Here is a 16,799-nt window from a genome sequence, read left to right on the forward strand (position 1 = left end):
AGCTGCCTGAAATATTCACGCAGAAGTTCATGCCTGTCCACCAAGGTAACATTCCTAGGCAGGAAGATCTGCGGAACTGGCCGCACCTCAAGCACATCAACATCACAGCAATCGACTCGGGAGTGGATCTTCTTATTGGCACCAACGTCCCCAAGGCTCTAGAGCCATGGGAGGTGGTCAGAAGTGAGAATGGCGGTCCTTACGCCATTCGAACCATGTTGGGTTGGACCGTGAATGGTCCTCTTAGGGGCGACTGCCCTACTGATACCACTTGCACGAGCCATAACGTAACCGTCAATCGGATTGCAGTCGCAAGACTAGACCAGCTGTGGGAGCAGCAGATGAAGGCAGACTTCCCTGAATGTGTTCAGGAGGAACAGCTTGGAATGTCTAGGGAAGACTTGAACTTCATGGAGTCTGTCAATGGCTCTGTACAGTTAGTTGATGGTCATTACCACATTGGCCTACCCTTGAGACAAGATAATGTCAGAATGCCGAACAACAGGAAGGTTGCTGAGCAGCGTACCCTGGCTCTCAAAAGGAGATTTGACAGGGACTGTTCGTTCCATACGGACTACACCAACTTTATGAACGAGATCATCGCCAGTGGTTATGCTGAGCAGGTGCCAACTGAGGATCTGGGTCGTTCTGATGGCAAGGTGTGGTACATACCACACCATGGTGTATACCACCCACAAAATAAAAAGTTGAGGGTCGTATTTGACTGCGCAGCTACGTTCCGAGGAACCTCTTTGAATGCGCAACTTCTTCAAGGCCCGGATCTGACAAGCTCACTGGTTGGTGTCATGAGCAGGTTCCGAAAAGAGCCAGTTGTTCTTATGGCTGATATCGCAGCCATGTTCCATCAGGTCAAAGTACCACGGTCAGACTCTGACCTATTGAGGTTCCTTTGGTGGCCAAATGGTGACCACAGCCAGGAGTTGGTGGAGCATAGGATGTTGGCACACCTGTTTGGAGCAACATCTTCTCCAAGCTGTGCAAACTTTGCATTAAGGAAATGTGCAGAGGATAACCGGGACCAGTTCGGTTCAGAGGTTGCGGACACAGTTCTGCATCATTTCTATGTGGACGACTGTCTTGTGTCTATTGGCACCGAAGAGGAGGCAGTGTCACTATATCACCAACTTCGTGCTCTGTGTGCTAAAGGAGGCTTCCAGCTAACAAAGTGGATTAGCAACAGACGCGCTGTGCTTGCTGCCATACCTCCACAGGAAAGAGCGGTGGATGTCAAGGATCTTGACTTGGACAATGACAATTTGCCTGTGGAAAGGGCTCTGGGCGTACACTGGTGTGTCCAGTCGGATGCTTTCAGGTTCAAGATCACACTCAAGGACAAACCTCTGACGAGGAGAGGGATCTTGTCCACCGTTAGCTCCATATACGATCCGTTGGGGTTTCTTGCACCTGTGGTGCTGAGCGCCAAGAAGCTACTTCAACGCCTGTGCAGGGATCAGCTGGGCTGGGATGATGTTTTGCCAGTAAGCACTGTCCGGGAGTGGACAGTCTGGCTGGAGGAGCTTCATCTCATCGAAGAGTTTCGCATGTGCAGGTGCTTGAAACCTCCTAAGTTTGGAGAAGTCACTTCCGCTCAGTTGCATCACTTTGCGGATGCTAGCGAGGATGGGTATGGCACGGTCACATACCTGTTGCTGAATAACATCCACAAGAAAGCCCACTGTGCATTTGTAATGGGTAAGGCACGAGTTGCCCCATTGAAATCCATCACCATCCCTCGCATGGAGTTAACAGCGGCAGTGGTGGCAAGCAGGATGGATAAGCTCTGGAAAAGGGAGTTGCGAATGCCACTACTGGAGTCAGTGTTCTGGACGGATAGTACCTCCGTACTGAAATACATCAGGAATGAAACATCAAGGTTCAAGACATTTGTGGCAAATCGTGTCTCTGAGATACTTTCAATGTCCAGTCCTTCTCAGTGGAGATACATCGACACGTTGAGTAATCCAGCGGACTTGGCTTCCAGAGGGACCAGAGTGGAATCCTTCCTGAAGTCTGATGTTTGGGTGTCAGGACCCAAGTTCCTTATTGAACCTGAAACAGAGTGGCCGGCACAGCCTGATCTTGCCGGAAAGGTTTCTCTAGAGGATCCTGAAGTTAAGACGGTGGCCTCTGTGAATGCGATCCAAGCCGATGAGCAGGCAGACTTGGTCACGCAGTTCATTATCCACTTCTCGTCTTGGTTCCGCCTGAGAAAGATGGTTGGTTGGTTTCTCAGGTTTAGGAGACTGTTGTCGGATTTGGCTCAGAAGAGGAGGCTTCTTGTCCAGTCTGGTCTGGAGGATGAGAAGGTGCACGAGGAGATGCAGACCATCAGAGCTCAAGCTGCTAAGGGTCCTCTTTCAGTTGAAGAGCTTGACAAAGCAGAAACTGCAATTGTCTGCTTTTGTCAAGGGAAAAGGTTCTCAGAGGAGATAAGTAGCTTGCAGAAAGGGGAAGGTGTGAAGAAGACCAGTCATCTCTACAGGCTTGACCCCATTCTGGGAGGTGGCATTCTGAGAGTAGGGGGTAGGCTTGGTAGAGCAGCTATGCCAGAGGAGGCAAGACATCCTGCTATCTTGACCAAGGACCTTCACGTTTCCGACCTTCTACTACGTCACATTCATCAAGTGACAGGGCATGGGGGACGTAACCATATGCTGTCGAATCTGCGCCAGAGATATTGGATCCCTGGAGCCAGCATTGCCATAAGGAAGACTCTGTCCAAGTGTGTCGTCTGTCGTAGACCAGGACGTCAACGTATGGCAGATCTCCCTCTTGACAGGGTTTCACCTGACGAGCCGCCATTCACTCGATCTGGAGTGGATTACTTTGGGCCTTTCGAAGTTAGGCGAGGAAGATGTACAGTAAAAAGGTACGGGGTCATCTTCACTTGTCTGGCTGTAAGAGCTGTGCATCTTGAGGTAGCAGCGTCTCTTGACACTGACTCCTTTATCAACGCTCTTAGACGCTTCGTGGCAAGGCGTGGTCAGGCGTTGGAGTTGCGTTCAGACAACGGCACAAACTTTGTCGGAGGTGAACGTGAGTTGAGGGAGTCAATTGGAAGGTGGAACCAGGCTCAGATCAGTGACGTGCTCCTGCAGAAGGGAATCAAGTGGGTTTTCAATCCCCCCTATGGGTCCCATCATGGCGGAGTGTGGGAGCGCTTGATAAGATCCGTACGGAAGGTGCTGAATTCCATCTTGCAGACCCAGAATCTTGATGACGAAGGCCTCCATACGGTCCTTTGTGAAGCTGAGGCTATTGTGAACAGCCGACCAATAACTAAAGCTTCCACTGATCCTAATGACTTGGAAGCATTGACGCCCAACCATCTTCTGCTTCTTAGGTCTAAGCCCTCACTACCACCAGGGGTATTCGTCAAGCAAGATCTCTATGTGCGGCGCCGTTGGAGACAGGTACAATACATGTCTGACCTGTTTTGGAAGCGATGGGTGAAGGAGTACCTCCCACAGCTTCAAGAGCGCCAGAAGTGGCAGAGCATCCAGCGGAACTTTGTTCCTGGAGATCTGGTCATCGTGGTGGATGAATCTGCACCTCGCAACACATGGTTGACAGGAAAAGTTGTGCAGGCAACTCCAGATAAGAAGGGTCTGGTGCGACAGGTTCGCGTGAAGACGAAGACCAGCTGCCTGGACAGGCCCATTACTAAAGTGTGTCTTCTTCAAGAAGCAGAGGAGACATGAAGTCTCTCATGTTCCGAATCCTCCCTTTATCTCTATTTTTTGCAGATGGAGAGTTTATGGAGGAATGGAGATCCTATCGATGGAGAAAATTGACGCATTATTCCGAATTAATTTGCATTGACTTTATATTTGTGAATTATTGTAACTTTGCTAAGGCTAATTAAGGGCTCCTACATAATCGATAATAGTTAATTAATGCAAGGCTTAATTAGGGGCCGGAATGTAGGAGCCAAAGAGTGCTTAGCTATAGTGGTTGTCACTTGGTTGGTGATGGGTGTGGGCACCGCATTGACGTTCCGCTATTGGTGAGAGCGTCTCTGTGGGTGGCCCTTGGTAGTCAACAAATATTGGGTGTCTGAACCAGCTCACTCCTAAGGCTGTTTGAACTTGGAGGCAGGGTAAGCTGGGAGGATACACTTTGTTGACCGCACAATGCACTTTGGTATAGTTTGATTCATTCACGTTGTTTGCTCACTGTTTGACTGTTATTTATTAGATTCTTTGCACATATTTATTGCATATATATATATTTATTTATTGTATTGTAATATTTTGTGCACTGAGCTATATAAACGTTTTAAACTTTGAGCTTGTTTGGATATGAATCATTTTATCATTGTTTTGTCGCGCGTCATTACAGTTTGTTTTTAGCTCCCAGGCTTAGCCTGCCGGCATGAGTAATTTATCAGTAAATTATTATCAGCCACAACAACTGGCCTCCCTACACTGGCTCCCGGTCAAATATAGAATAGAGTTCAAAGTTCTTCTTCTCACTTACAAAGCTCTCAATGGTCAGGCACCACAATATCTCAAGGATCTCATTGATCCCTACAAACCAAATAGAACAGCAGTGCGTTTGCAATATGCAAACATGCTTACTGTTCCAAAAATATCAAAAGTTACAATAGGAGGCAGGGCGTTTAGGTCCCAGGCACCGCAGCTGTGGAACCTTCTCCCGGCTTCGGTCCGTGGGGCTGACACGCTCTGCACATTCAAGACTAGGTTGAAAACCTTTCTCTACGACAAAGCCTATGGCCAGACTTGTCTCCGGGTCTAGCTGGATACCATGGTCGTACATTGTTGTGTGGGTTTGTCTCCCAGCAGTACTTGTAATATACACTATATAGGCTCCAGTAAGGCCTGCCACTAATCCAGCATCCGGGGAATCTCTCCCCGGAGTCTCTTTTCGTCCTCCCCGTCGCAGTTCTGTGGACCTCTAATATTAACCCCCAACTGACTGCTCTTCATGGAGCCCACCAGAAGTGTGACCTGGACCCGGCCTCACAGAGCTCGACCTGGACCAGATGTGGACCAGACCCCTCCACGGAGCCCACCTGCCTATTCTCTGTCTTTTCTCTCTGTCTATCTCTTTCTCTCTCCCTCTATCCCCCCCCCCCCCCCCCCCGACACGGTCGAGGCAGATGGCCGCCCACCCTAGAGTCGGGTTCTGCCTGACGTTCCTTCCTAAAGGGGAGTTTTTCGTTACCATTGTCGCAATGTTGCTTGCTCTGGGTGGATCTTTGTTGGTTGTAAAGTGTCTTGAGACAACTTGTTGTGATTTGACACTATAATAAAATTGAATTGAATTGAATTGAACCCCGGTTAATTTATTAGACAAGCAAGGAAACTCGCCAAAACGCCTTTCTTGTGAGCAATGCCTCATGAGAAGGTTTCACTGGTCTAAGTGAGGACAATGGGTGGAGCCTGCCTTTATACCACCAAGCTGGAGGGGCTGGTCAAGGCTCCCGTTGGTCCCAAACCCAATCAGTCATTGGCCTGTGAGTGTATAATGTAATGCTTCTGTGAGTATGACGATGTCAAAATCTCCTAAAGCGAGTTTCCTTGTTTGTCTAATTAATTAACCGGGGTTACCTTCGTAACCTATAGTTTTTGCCGGCTGCTGGGCACGACTCGACTGCACTACTAACTTTGGGGCAGGCCCGTCTAGAGATTGAATGGACAGGTACGGTATCAATCAAAAGAGAGACATCGAAGAGGAAGGATGGATGAGGAAGGATCAACATATGTAATGTCAGAACAGGTTCTGACATATATCCATACATGGAGATCTAAGGGTTTGAGGTCGGATGTAGAGTTGCTGGCCAACAGTGATGAAATCAGGGATCTCCATGATAGGTTTAATTGTGACATCAGGGATCTCCAAACACAAGAAATTGAGCATGTCTGTGCTTTATATAAGTATATACACAGATTGTATATTCAGTTTAGTTTACCTGTGTCTTTTGGTGTACATTAAGTCAAAGTGAATGAATTCAAATTGATACCAATTTTAAGATTAACATTTGTATAATAGTATATGAAGGAAATATATCATATGCTCAGACTGCCAAGATGTACTGTATTATGCCATTTTAAATCTTGACTATGGATATCCTCATATTACTCTAGCAGTAACCTATGAGTTACAGATAATAATATAAAAACACAATCATTTGATATTTCATCATCATATTCTGATTCAGCTTTATTGACAAAGTGGGTGAAATTCATATGAAGTCAGAGTCAAAACATCAAGTTGAATGTATGGATTCAAATCCATTGATTTAACATGTTAATTAACATGTTTCTATGAGTGATTTTTCTGCTTTAGTATCTATGAACTGGCATTGTCATCGTGGATTAGGATGAATGATCATACTGTACATTTGGAATGTGTCAACTCAAATGGCTTTTTTGGAATTAACTTCTAACGAATATAAATCCTTGCAGTATATATTCAGATGTGCATCTAGAGCAACACATTTTCCACAAAGTGAAACTAATTGATTTTTCCTACTGCATGAGTTCTCATGTGTCTTTTTAGATCACCCTTTTGACTACAACCTTTGCCACAAACTGTACATGTAAAGGGTTTTTCCCCTGTATGAGTCCTCATATGTCTTATTAGATGGTCCTTTCCACGAAAGTCCTTTCCACAAATTCTACAATTACAGGACTTTTCACCTGTATGAGACATCATGTGTGTTTTTACACTGTACGATCGACTAAAGTTTTTGCCACAAACTCTACAAGTAAAAGGCTTTTCACCTGTGTGAGTCATCATGTGTATTTTTATATCGCCCTTTCGACTAGAGGTTATTCCGCAAACTCTACAGGTAAAAGGCTTTTCACCTGTATGAATCATCATGTGTTTTGTTATATTACTACTTCCACTAAAGCGTTTGCCACACACTTCACAGGTAAAGGGTTTGTCTCCTGTATGAGTCATCATGTGTCTTTCTAAATCGCCCTTTCGACCAGAGGTTTTTCCGCAAACTCTACAGGTAAAAGTCTTTTCACCTGAATGAATCATCATGTGTCTTGTTATAGCACACGTTCCACTAAAGCCTTTCCCACACACTTCACAAGTAAAGGGTTTTTCCCTTGTAGGTTGCATGTGTATTTTTATAGTGCCAGTTTGACTTAAGCCTTTGCCAAACATTTTACAAGTAAAGGGATTTTCTCTTGAATTAATCGCTGCATGTCTTTTTAGATGATATTTTCGAATAAATCCTTTGCCACACACTTTGCAGGTAAAGGGTTTTTCCCCTGTATGAATCATTGTGTGTCTCTCCAGATCACCCTTTCGAGTAAACCTTTTGCCACAAGATGAACAAAGAAAGCTATTCTTCCCTGTGTGACTCTTCATGGAGTTAGTTTTCAGGTCTTGACAGGGATTTTCTGTACAAGGTTTTTCTCCTGTATGAATTATCATGTGTCTTTTTAGTTGAACCTTTAAACTACAGACTTTGCCACACACTGTACAAGTAAAGGGTTTTCCCTCTGTATGGTTCTTCACGTGTGTTTTTCTAGTACCAGTTCTACTAAAGCCTTTGCCAAACATTTTAGAATCAGGGGGCTTTTCCCCTGTATGAATCATTGCGTGTCTTTTTAGATGATACATTCGTATAAAGCGTTTGCCACACACTGTACATTTACAGGCTTTTTCTCCTGTATGAATCATCATGTGTATCTTCACGTCATACTTTCGTGTAAACCTTTTGCCACAATATGAACAAAGAAAGTCTTTCTTCTCTGCGTGACTCGTCTTGGAGGTAGTTTTCAGGCCTTGAGACAGCTCGACGTCTCCTTCCACATTTTGTGTCTTGTGTGATTTCAGTGAATTTAAATCATCACTGTCTTCAAATTCAGAACTGCCCGATTGCAGCGTGTTTAAAGCCGACTGACCTTCCCTGGTGTCCGCCCAGTCATCACTGAGCTCAGCATCAGATTCAGAAGAGTCTGAAGAGAGGACCTGGTCTGATCCACAGTCCTCTACATCAGCTTGTGTTTTCATATGTTCAGCTGAGGTGCTGGGCAGAGGCTCCATCTCTCTGTTTTCATCATCACCTTCACCTTTCTCTTCAGTGTCAGATTCAGAACAGTGTGAAGAGAGTAGCTGGTCATCACTAGTTCCACAGTAGTCCTCTACATCAGCTTGTGATTTCATGTGTTCAGTTGAGGTACCGGCTACAGGCTCTGTCTCCCTGTTCTCATCAACATGTACACTAGTATTTACTGCAAGCAATGTCAATGTTGAACCATCAACCTCTTCTGGTCTCTCGTTAATCTGTGGAGGTTGTGGTTCCTCCTGGACCAGACTGGAGCTTCTCTCCTGCTGTTCAGCATGAACCTCCTCTGTGGAGACCTGGAAGTCTAGTGAAATTAATTGAGGAAAAAAAATATATATATTTTCTGTATCTTTCTTCCACTCGGTTGCCATAGACGTTTCGGTAGAGTCATTTAAAACACAGCAGCTCGAACAAAATGGTCCAATGAGGATGACAAGGGAGTGGATTTTCACTCCTGTCCCATCCCACTCCCACAGGAAATATCTAATCGAATTTGGGGTGATTGAATTAATTTCAATCAATGTTCTCCCAGTCCTATTAAGTAAGGCTAGGCGAAATGGCAAAAATATTATGATTGTTTTCCATATTGATCGATATTGTCATTTTTTATTATATAATTTATAATTTGACAATGGTGCCAGTTTGGAGACTATCCTGATAATTACTAAATGCTTCACCCAGGCACTCCATCTTCAGGTGAAACAATATATATTTTTTATTTTCTTAACAATATTCACATAGGTACATGTATAATACAGATAGTAATGGGTTTTTTTCTCACCTGTCTTCTTCTTTCCTTTAGACCTTTTCTTTATTTCTTTCTTCTTTTTTTTGCCAATTCCTCCACCTACGTTCACCAAACAAAAACAAAAGAGAAAACTTGCAATGTAAAGTTATTGTTCCCAGCAAAAAATAAATAAACCAAATGGACCCTTACGGGTCGATTTGGTTCCATTTTCCACTCTCAAGAGTTATATTATTGTTAAATATCAGCATTACCGGTACTTATTATATAGGAAGTCTACACAATTAAAGTGTATGTAGAAGAATTGTTATTTTGACTAATGTTTGCCTGTTATCTCAAGGTACCAAAATCAATTGTGGACAACATCTTATCCAACGATAACAATAATATTCTACGTTTTGGTCTGAGAGGCTAAATGTCATCAAATGGTGGTCTGTGGCTCAATTGCAGAATAAATAATGGACCTAGATATGAAAAGGGTTGAAAACCACAGTTGTAGATAGATCAAGGGTAAACAAAATAGCATGGGTGACAACATTGGCACAGGGGAAGTTGATCACTGGCACACTGACTGGCATAAGTGTGTGAGAGAGGTTTTTTTCTTTAAAGGAACTACAACATTAATTTGAAAATGGTTTTAAATATTTAAAATCATATGTTCTATTGGTTTGAGCCTAAATCACCACCAATCTGATATAACCAGTCCATGTCATCTCTGTCTGGCTTCTAAAGCAGTTTTAGCTGCAGTACCACAATGTTTTGATGTGGTGGGTCGTGGGTGTAGCCTGGTTAATAAACCAGACTAACATCGCACGACGACTAACAGGGCTTTTTGGATCTTAGGTGTTTTTAGTGCCCTGTTGGTCTTACCAACATAGCCTAGACCGCATGGGCTTCCGCCGCAATCGATGTATGAATGGGTGAATGTAATGCACAATCTATGTAAAGCACCTTGGATAAAGGCGCTATATATAAATGCACCATTTACCATCGGTATCGGCCGATATCTGTATAATAAAACCGATGGAAGTAGCCAATCTTTATCGTTTGTTGATAAGCATACAATTTGCGTTGGCTATGTTGGATCTTATCTGCAGCTCCAAGCTGTAGATTCTGAATATGTATTGTATTGAAGTCATTTGTTTCCCTGGCACAATACAATAGGGGGAAATAAAAACAAAAGAAAAACTAAATATCAGTATCGGCTATCGCCTAAATTATTATTTTTAAAATCAGTATCGGGCCCGGCATCTGCCAATAATTTCCATATCGGTGCATCCCTAATCAGTTTAACCACTTTAAACCTAGATATACTTTGGCTGAACATAGGGATCCACAATGTGACACGTTGTGAGTTGTTACTGCTATTTTCAAAAAGACAATTTGACAAAATCTAACATCTTGAATAGGGACGTTCCGTTTAACAACATATTTTCTGATGGTGGTCCGTCTGTGGCGAAATACATTATTATTTTCAATAACACACACACACACACACACACACACACACACACACACACACACACACACACACCACCTGCAGCAGTGTATAGTGTCTCCATCTCTCTCTGGAACAGGCTGCACATGAACTGTGCGGCAGCACCGATGTGCTCCAACACAAACACTCTGACCCGAGAAACATCACTGCATTTCTCCAAAACACACAATATCTCCTCTCCCACCGACGTCATGTGTCCATTTATCTCCAGCCGTACAGACTCCATTTGACGCGTTTTTCCACCTTTAAGATACATTTTAACTTCGTTAACAGACATGTTCACTACTTTTATGAGACATTTGACCTCCTTTGTTGTGAGACCGTCTTCGTTTATGAGAAACGTCACGTCAACAGGAAGAACTGATGGAAAAACTGGTCAACGTGTGTCAACATGCGCAACACAGGAGCTGTGGCCTTAATGCCTTTCGCCCCCTGGTGGAGGTGTGTAATATTTGATCTGATGATTAAATATTCACTAACAAGTGTTTCAAATAAAGTAGTAAAAGCCAAGAGTGTCTATCTCAACTTGAGGAGTAAGAAACCGTTTTTAAAAGATTGTTCATAATTATGAACAATAAGGTTTCTTTGTAATTTTCAAAATACAGTTTTCCGTACCATGATGAGTGGGCTAATTCAATAAACAGCAACATAACACATAGCTGAATGAAAATGTTTCTCTGGGACATGGAAGATTTAGATTAGATAGAATATATACAATATACACAGGTCTGGTGAGAGAACCTCTTGAAACAATGCAGTTTCCCAGCTTTGTGGATGTAGAGCAAAGGATGAAATAAGTTATAACCATGTCATCATGGTTATTATGCGTGCAATGACTGTATCAAATGGGACAGAATAATACAGTAGTATAGAAAGAGTAGAATAGCTCATTGTAGTCACTAACATTAATATCAAGCTGGCCAGAATGATTTTGAAAGCCCTTCTCTTCATGTCGTTCCCATCCGCACCGTCCAAACCTAATCAAAGCCGAGAGAGATGTAATGTAACACAACACCCTTTTTGACCAAAAATAAATCGAGCTGACGGCAAGCACCATCAGCCAGACAACACAGCAACAGGCCAACCTGTATACCTTAGAGATTTGTAGGCTACCTGAGAAATACCACGGGGTGAATTACTGCTATGTAACGCGGGGAGAGGGTACCAGAAAAAAAATAATAATAAAAAAGTACAGACTGTGACGAGAAAAATATTGTATGTGAAGAAGTTAAGAACCATGCAATGTAAAAGACAGAGGTCAGGGAACAGATGATCATAGATACAGTAAGGTTGAGATAAAAGAACTCTGAGTCTATCGTCCCATGCATGCCCACTCAGGATCAGCCACAGAACGTAGCTGTAGACCCAGGATGATGTTGACAGAGTCCAGAGCAATTTGTACTAGTTGCACATAAATGTAGGTAACGTTTTCTGAGGATATGAAGGGGATGGAGAAGTTGGTCCCATTTCCCAGAGTGATATTCATCTTAGACTGTGAGAAACACTGCAACTGGTTCAGAGGAGTAGGCCTACGAGTTAATGGCTGGATTTGAGTAGCCTACAGTTAAATGACATTCTTCTGAAAACAAGTATTCTAATGAACAATGAAAACAAGGTTAAAGTGAACTCACGTCTCAGACACCAGCAAAGTGTCTCAGATCTCTGAAGTCTGAATCAGGTGGTTTGGTGAAGTCTCTTCTTCAGACAGTCGCTGTCTTCCTGAGAGCAAATGCTCCAAATGATGTACTCTACTCTATGCCTCCTCTAACCATTCCCTTCCATTCCTTCCACTGTATTGCTTTGTGTACACCTGCACACATGAACATTTTCATATTTATTTTCATGGTTATGCCATGTAAATGTATATTTAATCACCCATACGTTATAACCTAGTTGGGCAACAACAAACAAAGTGGCAACAATTTGTTCAACCCATACATTTCACATTTCGCTTTATTTATTCAAAATATCTATCTTGTGCCACCCCTTAATTACCCCTTATCCCCAAACGACGCGTATTTGTCATTTTTGACTATTTTAAAACTAGCCAATCTACATCGACACGTTGTGAGCTTGTAGATCAGCTACTTGAACTATTTTAAAATGTTTTAAAATCGTAAGAATAAAAAATGGCAAGGAGTGGCGCAAGATATAGCAAATATATGCCTAAAAAACGAAATCAAAATGTGCTGTCAAAATTAACACGGCATAGGCCCTATATACCCATGTAATATATACGTTGTGCTAGAGTTGTGCGTGTATATTTTCCTGAGGCTTTGAAGGGCTGCACCTGGTCATCGTCAGTGTTTAGATGAGCGGTGGCATTCAAACACTGATGGATGTGGTTCTAATGGTACTAATACCTGTCGGACTGTTAGTATGTCTAATAAACGTATGCACCCCCACTACTAGTGCAGTGACAGAGATCACCCTCCATAGGGAGTGTTAGTATGTCTAAAAAACGTATGCACCCCCACTACTAGTGCAGTGACAGAGATCACCCTCCATAGCCGGCTTCCCACCAGCCAACACCGTCTACTGTGTTCCTAGCAAGTGGAACGGTGGCAGAATCAAACCCCAGTCTTCACAGAGACGGTGCCATGCACCCAGATACCCAGTCTGCAGCTTTCTAAGTAAAAATACACGCCGTCTCTTAGAAATGCATCTAGTTTAGCAAACACTAACTCTGCCTCAGTTAGCAAAACCAAACAGCTCATCTGGATTTAAACTTGCATATCTTTATTCATTTGCACATCAATTATGAGTGTAGTAGTTGGTGAGTCATTACAGGGGTCAGAGCAGAGGTCAACTCTTCAGACTTAAAGTTGGAGCGTTAACATTTGTTACAAAGGTTATGAGAACACAGCTGGTTATAGAATCAGGGCCAAGGAGGAATTATACAAACCTTTTTATTATCGTTATTTATTTCAAATGAATTGTCTTTCAGAGCAACAACCTGCTAAAATAATCATTCGTTTACACAAATTCAAAGCTGGGAACCACCCTCTATGACCAGCCACTATTCACCACCCAAGTTAAAACACCCAGTAACCACATTGGTGTGCCTCCCACTGCAGGGACGTTCCATGGGTTCCACAGTCCTTATTGGTTGGCATACACCGACTAGATGTCTTCTCCACCAATACTGTACCCAACATACCAGACAATACCCGAGCCCTGGAGATCAGTGTTTCATTATGGTCAATTATATGGTCCGTGTCGGTTCAGGTTCTGTTATCCCAGGGTTTATCTTTCCGTGTGAGTGGATCCTATAGAAGAGATCTACTCGGTGCCGATCAGGAGAACAATTTGAAGTGCTGTACGATGATTAGACCGGTGGTTCCCAAACCTTTTAAGCACGAGACCCAAAAGAGAAAATGTATGTCTCCTCAGGACCCAAACTATAGTGAAAATGGCCGATCTATATGTACCAGCTCGCAGCACAACGCACGCTGCGTTAGCTCTGCTATTTTAACTATTTCTTAAATGTTTATTCATGGGTTTTCTTTGATTTTCCTTTGAACATTTATGGAATTATTTAGATTTTTTTTTTGTTGATAGATTTAAAAAATATATTATTATATATTCTTTTGCATTTCTCAAAAATAAATATTTATTTTCTGGTAATCTTTTGAAATAATGATAACTTTAAATGAAGGAACGTTTAAAAAGGGGTATTCCCTCGTGACTCATAAAATAGGATAAGCAAGCAAGCTATTTAGAATTTGATCATTTTGATTTATATTAGGACAAATCTGTAAAGACCAAACGTCCCCAGATCATTTCCAGAGCTTCCGTTGCTCCAGACTGTAGGAGGGAAAGCTTTTGAACATTGTGGCAGGCAACAGTCCGGCCGCGTGGCAATTCCTAGCAGTCTGAGCCTGTATTAAAAATCTCACAATTAATCTAATGGGTTCAATTGGAGTCCAGGTCTGTCTTAAAAAAATTAAAATAAAATACGGGACCATTTCCATTGGGGTTCTGTTCCGTCATTTTGGACCAGTGAAGAGCTCTAGTGCCATGGTTGGCATCCTGGTCTACTGGTTGGCATAATGTAGTATACTGGTTGGCATTATGTAGTCTACTGGTTGGCATAATGTAGTCTACTGGTTGGCATCCTGGTCTACTGGTTGGCATAATGTAGTCTACTGGTTGGCATCCTGGTTGGCATAATGTAGTCTACTGGTTGGCATAATGTAGTCTACTGGTTTGCATAATGTAGTCTACTGGTTGGCATCCTGGTTGGCATAATGTAGTCTACTGGTTTGCATAATGTAGTCTACTGGTTGGCATCCTGGTTGGCATAATGTAGTCTACTGGTTGGCATAATGTAGTCTACTGGTTGGCATCCTGGTTGGCATAATGTAGTCTACTGGTTGGCATAATGTAGTCTACTGGTTGGCATCCTGGTTGGCATAATGTAGTCTACTGGTTGGCATAATGTAGTCTACTGGTTGGCATCCTGGTTGGCATAATGTAGTCTACTGGTTGGCATAATGTAGTCTACTGGTTGGCATCCTGGTTGGCATAATGTAGTATACTGGTTGGCATAATGTAGTCTACTGGTTGGCATCCTGGTTGGCATAATGTAGTCTACTGGTTGGCATAATGTAGTCTACTGGTTGGCATAATGTAGTCTACTGGTTGGCATAATGTAGTCTACTGGTTGGCATAATGTAGTCTACTGGTTGGCATCCTGGTTGGCATAATGTAGTCTACTGGTTGGCATCCTGGTTGGCATAATGTAGTCTACTGGTTGGCATAATGTAGTCTACTGGTTGGCATCCTGGTTGGCATAATGTAGTCTACTGGTTGGCATCCTGGTTGGCATGATGTAGTATACTGGTTGGCATCCTGGTCTACTGGTTGGCATCCTGGTTGGCATAATGTAGTCTACTGGTTGGCATCCTGGTTGGCATAATGTAGTATACTGGTTGGCATAATGTAGTCTACTGATTGGCATCCTGGTTGGCATAATGTAGTCTACTGATTGGCATCCTGGTTGGCATAATGTAGTATACTGGTTGGCATAATGTAGTCTACTGGTTGGCATCCTGATTGGCATAATGTAGTCTACTGGTTGGCATAATGTAGTCTACTGGTTGGCATCCTGATTGGCATAATGTAGTCTACTGGTTGGCTTCCTGATTGGCATAATGTAGTCTACTGGTTGGCATCCTGATTGGCATACTGTAGTCTACTGGTTGGCATCCTGGTTGGCATCCTGGTTGGCATACGAGCCCGCCTCCCACTGCAGGGCGCGGTGGTTCTTATGTCTGATGACACGAGTGGCCTCTAAGACCTGGACGAGAAGAAACGTTATTAGTATTATAATTAGTATTAGTTTTTCTCTCCATGCTCACCAACAAGATAATCATCTGCACTTATTCATCATTCAGACAGACAGACAGACAGACAGACAGACAGACAGACAGACAGACAGACAGACAGACAGACAGACAGACAGACAGACAGACCTCACCTCATTGTTGACAGAGTCAGTAGGCTGGATTCCTGCATACTGAACAAAACACAAGAGCACACACATTGATGCCGTCATTTCACTGCTAGTCTTGTGTAGCCACTAGCTATAGCCAGACAGCCATTCCACAATCTGGAGTCTGGAACTGCACCTCCCAAAAAGCCGGAAAAGAGGAAGCTGTCATCGGTTCATCATTTCCGTTCATGGACATTTATTTAAAATTTTACATATTTAAAAACCTATTTTTGTAATTCCCATTTCTGCTAAACAGCAAGCTAGATTATGGAAAGACTAATAATGTGACAGAGAAACAATGAGTGAGTGAGTGAGTGAGTGAGTGAGTGAGTGAGTGAGTGAGTGAGTGAATGAATGAACTCACAGAGCTTTCTTCCATTCTCTGTTTCACCCTCCTCTCTTCATAATCCTCCAGCAACGTCTCTGTTAACCCCTTCTGTGCCTGGCTGCTACTAAAACTAGCATTCGTAGTAGTAATATTAGTAGTAGTAACACTACTAGTATTAGTATTACTATCATCAGTAGTATCAGTAGCAATGATGCCGCTACTAGGGCTGCTCCATAGCTCTGCTCGGGGGGCGGAATTGGGGATGGAGAAAGGGGGAGCCACAGATCGGCCAATCACAGGGGAGGTGGGCCGGGCGAGGCCCCAGGGCTGGGCAGTAACCATGGAGACGGAGGGCAGACGGACAGGTGGGCGAGGGGAGACAGGTGATGCACCGTTGAGGCCGTCTAAAGAAACAATGAAAGAAATGAACATAATTCATGTTATTGCCTATTTATAAATAGATAATAAAAAATGGTAAATGGTTACATTTATAGCGCCTTTATCCAAGGCGCTTTACATAGATGTGCCTCACATTCACCCATTCACACACACATTCATACACCGAGGGCGGCGGAAACCATACAAGGCACCAACCTGCACATCGGGAGCAATTATTAGGGGTTCAGAGTCTTGCTCAATAACACTTCGACTTGACTG

The 16,799-nt window shown here is 43.2% G+C and overlaps 2 protein-coding genes across 2 annotated transcripts in view; both read right to left on the bottom strand.

The window, feature by feature from the left end:
• Positions 1 to 10,608, bottom strand: part of LOC308320256 (uncharacterized protein) — a gene marked incomplete at its 3' end in the record, with an annotated part of 54,592 nt that extends 43,984 nt beyond the window's left edge. Inside the window, exons 1-3 of the mRNA XM_080770574.1 lie at positions 10,357 to 10,608; positions 8,856 to 8,921; positions 7,911 to 8,378 (exon numbers count right to left, since the gene is read on the bottom strand). Coding sequence (XP_080626700.1) covers positions 7,911 to 8,378; positions 8,856 to 8,921; positions 10,357 to 10,594 — 772 coding nt within the window. The 5' untranslated portion in view covers positions 10,595 to 10,608. The remainder of the gene's footprint in view (positions 1 to 7,910; positions 8,379 to 8,855; positions 8,922 to 10,356) is intronic.
• A 4,570-nt stretch (positions 10,609 to 15,178) lies between these two features.
• misp (mitotic spindle positioning) overlaps positions 15,179 to 16,799 on the bottom strand; it is a 29,998-nt gene continuing 28,377 nt past the window's right edge. Inside the window, exons 18-20 of the mRNA XM_080770145.1 lie at positions 16,179 to 16,546; positions 15,800 to 15,838; positions 15,179 to 15,619 (exon numbers count right to left, since the gene is read on the bottom strand). Of these exons, the coding sequence (XP_080626271.1) occupies positions 15,515 to 15,619; positions 15,800 to 15,838; positions 16,179 to 16,546 (512 nt within the window). The 3' untranslated portion in view covers positions 15,179 to 15,514. The remainder of the gene's footprint in view (positions 15,620 to 15,799; positions 15,839 to 16,178; positions 16,547 to 16,799) is intronic.

Source organism: Protomyctophum bolini (genome assembly GCF_963924005.1).
Source record: "Protomyctophum bolini genome assembly, chromosome: 8".
Lineage (NCBI taxonomy): Eukaryota > Metazoa > Chordata > Actinopteri > Myctophiformes > Myctophidae > Protomyctophum > Protomyctophum bolini.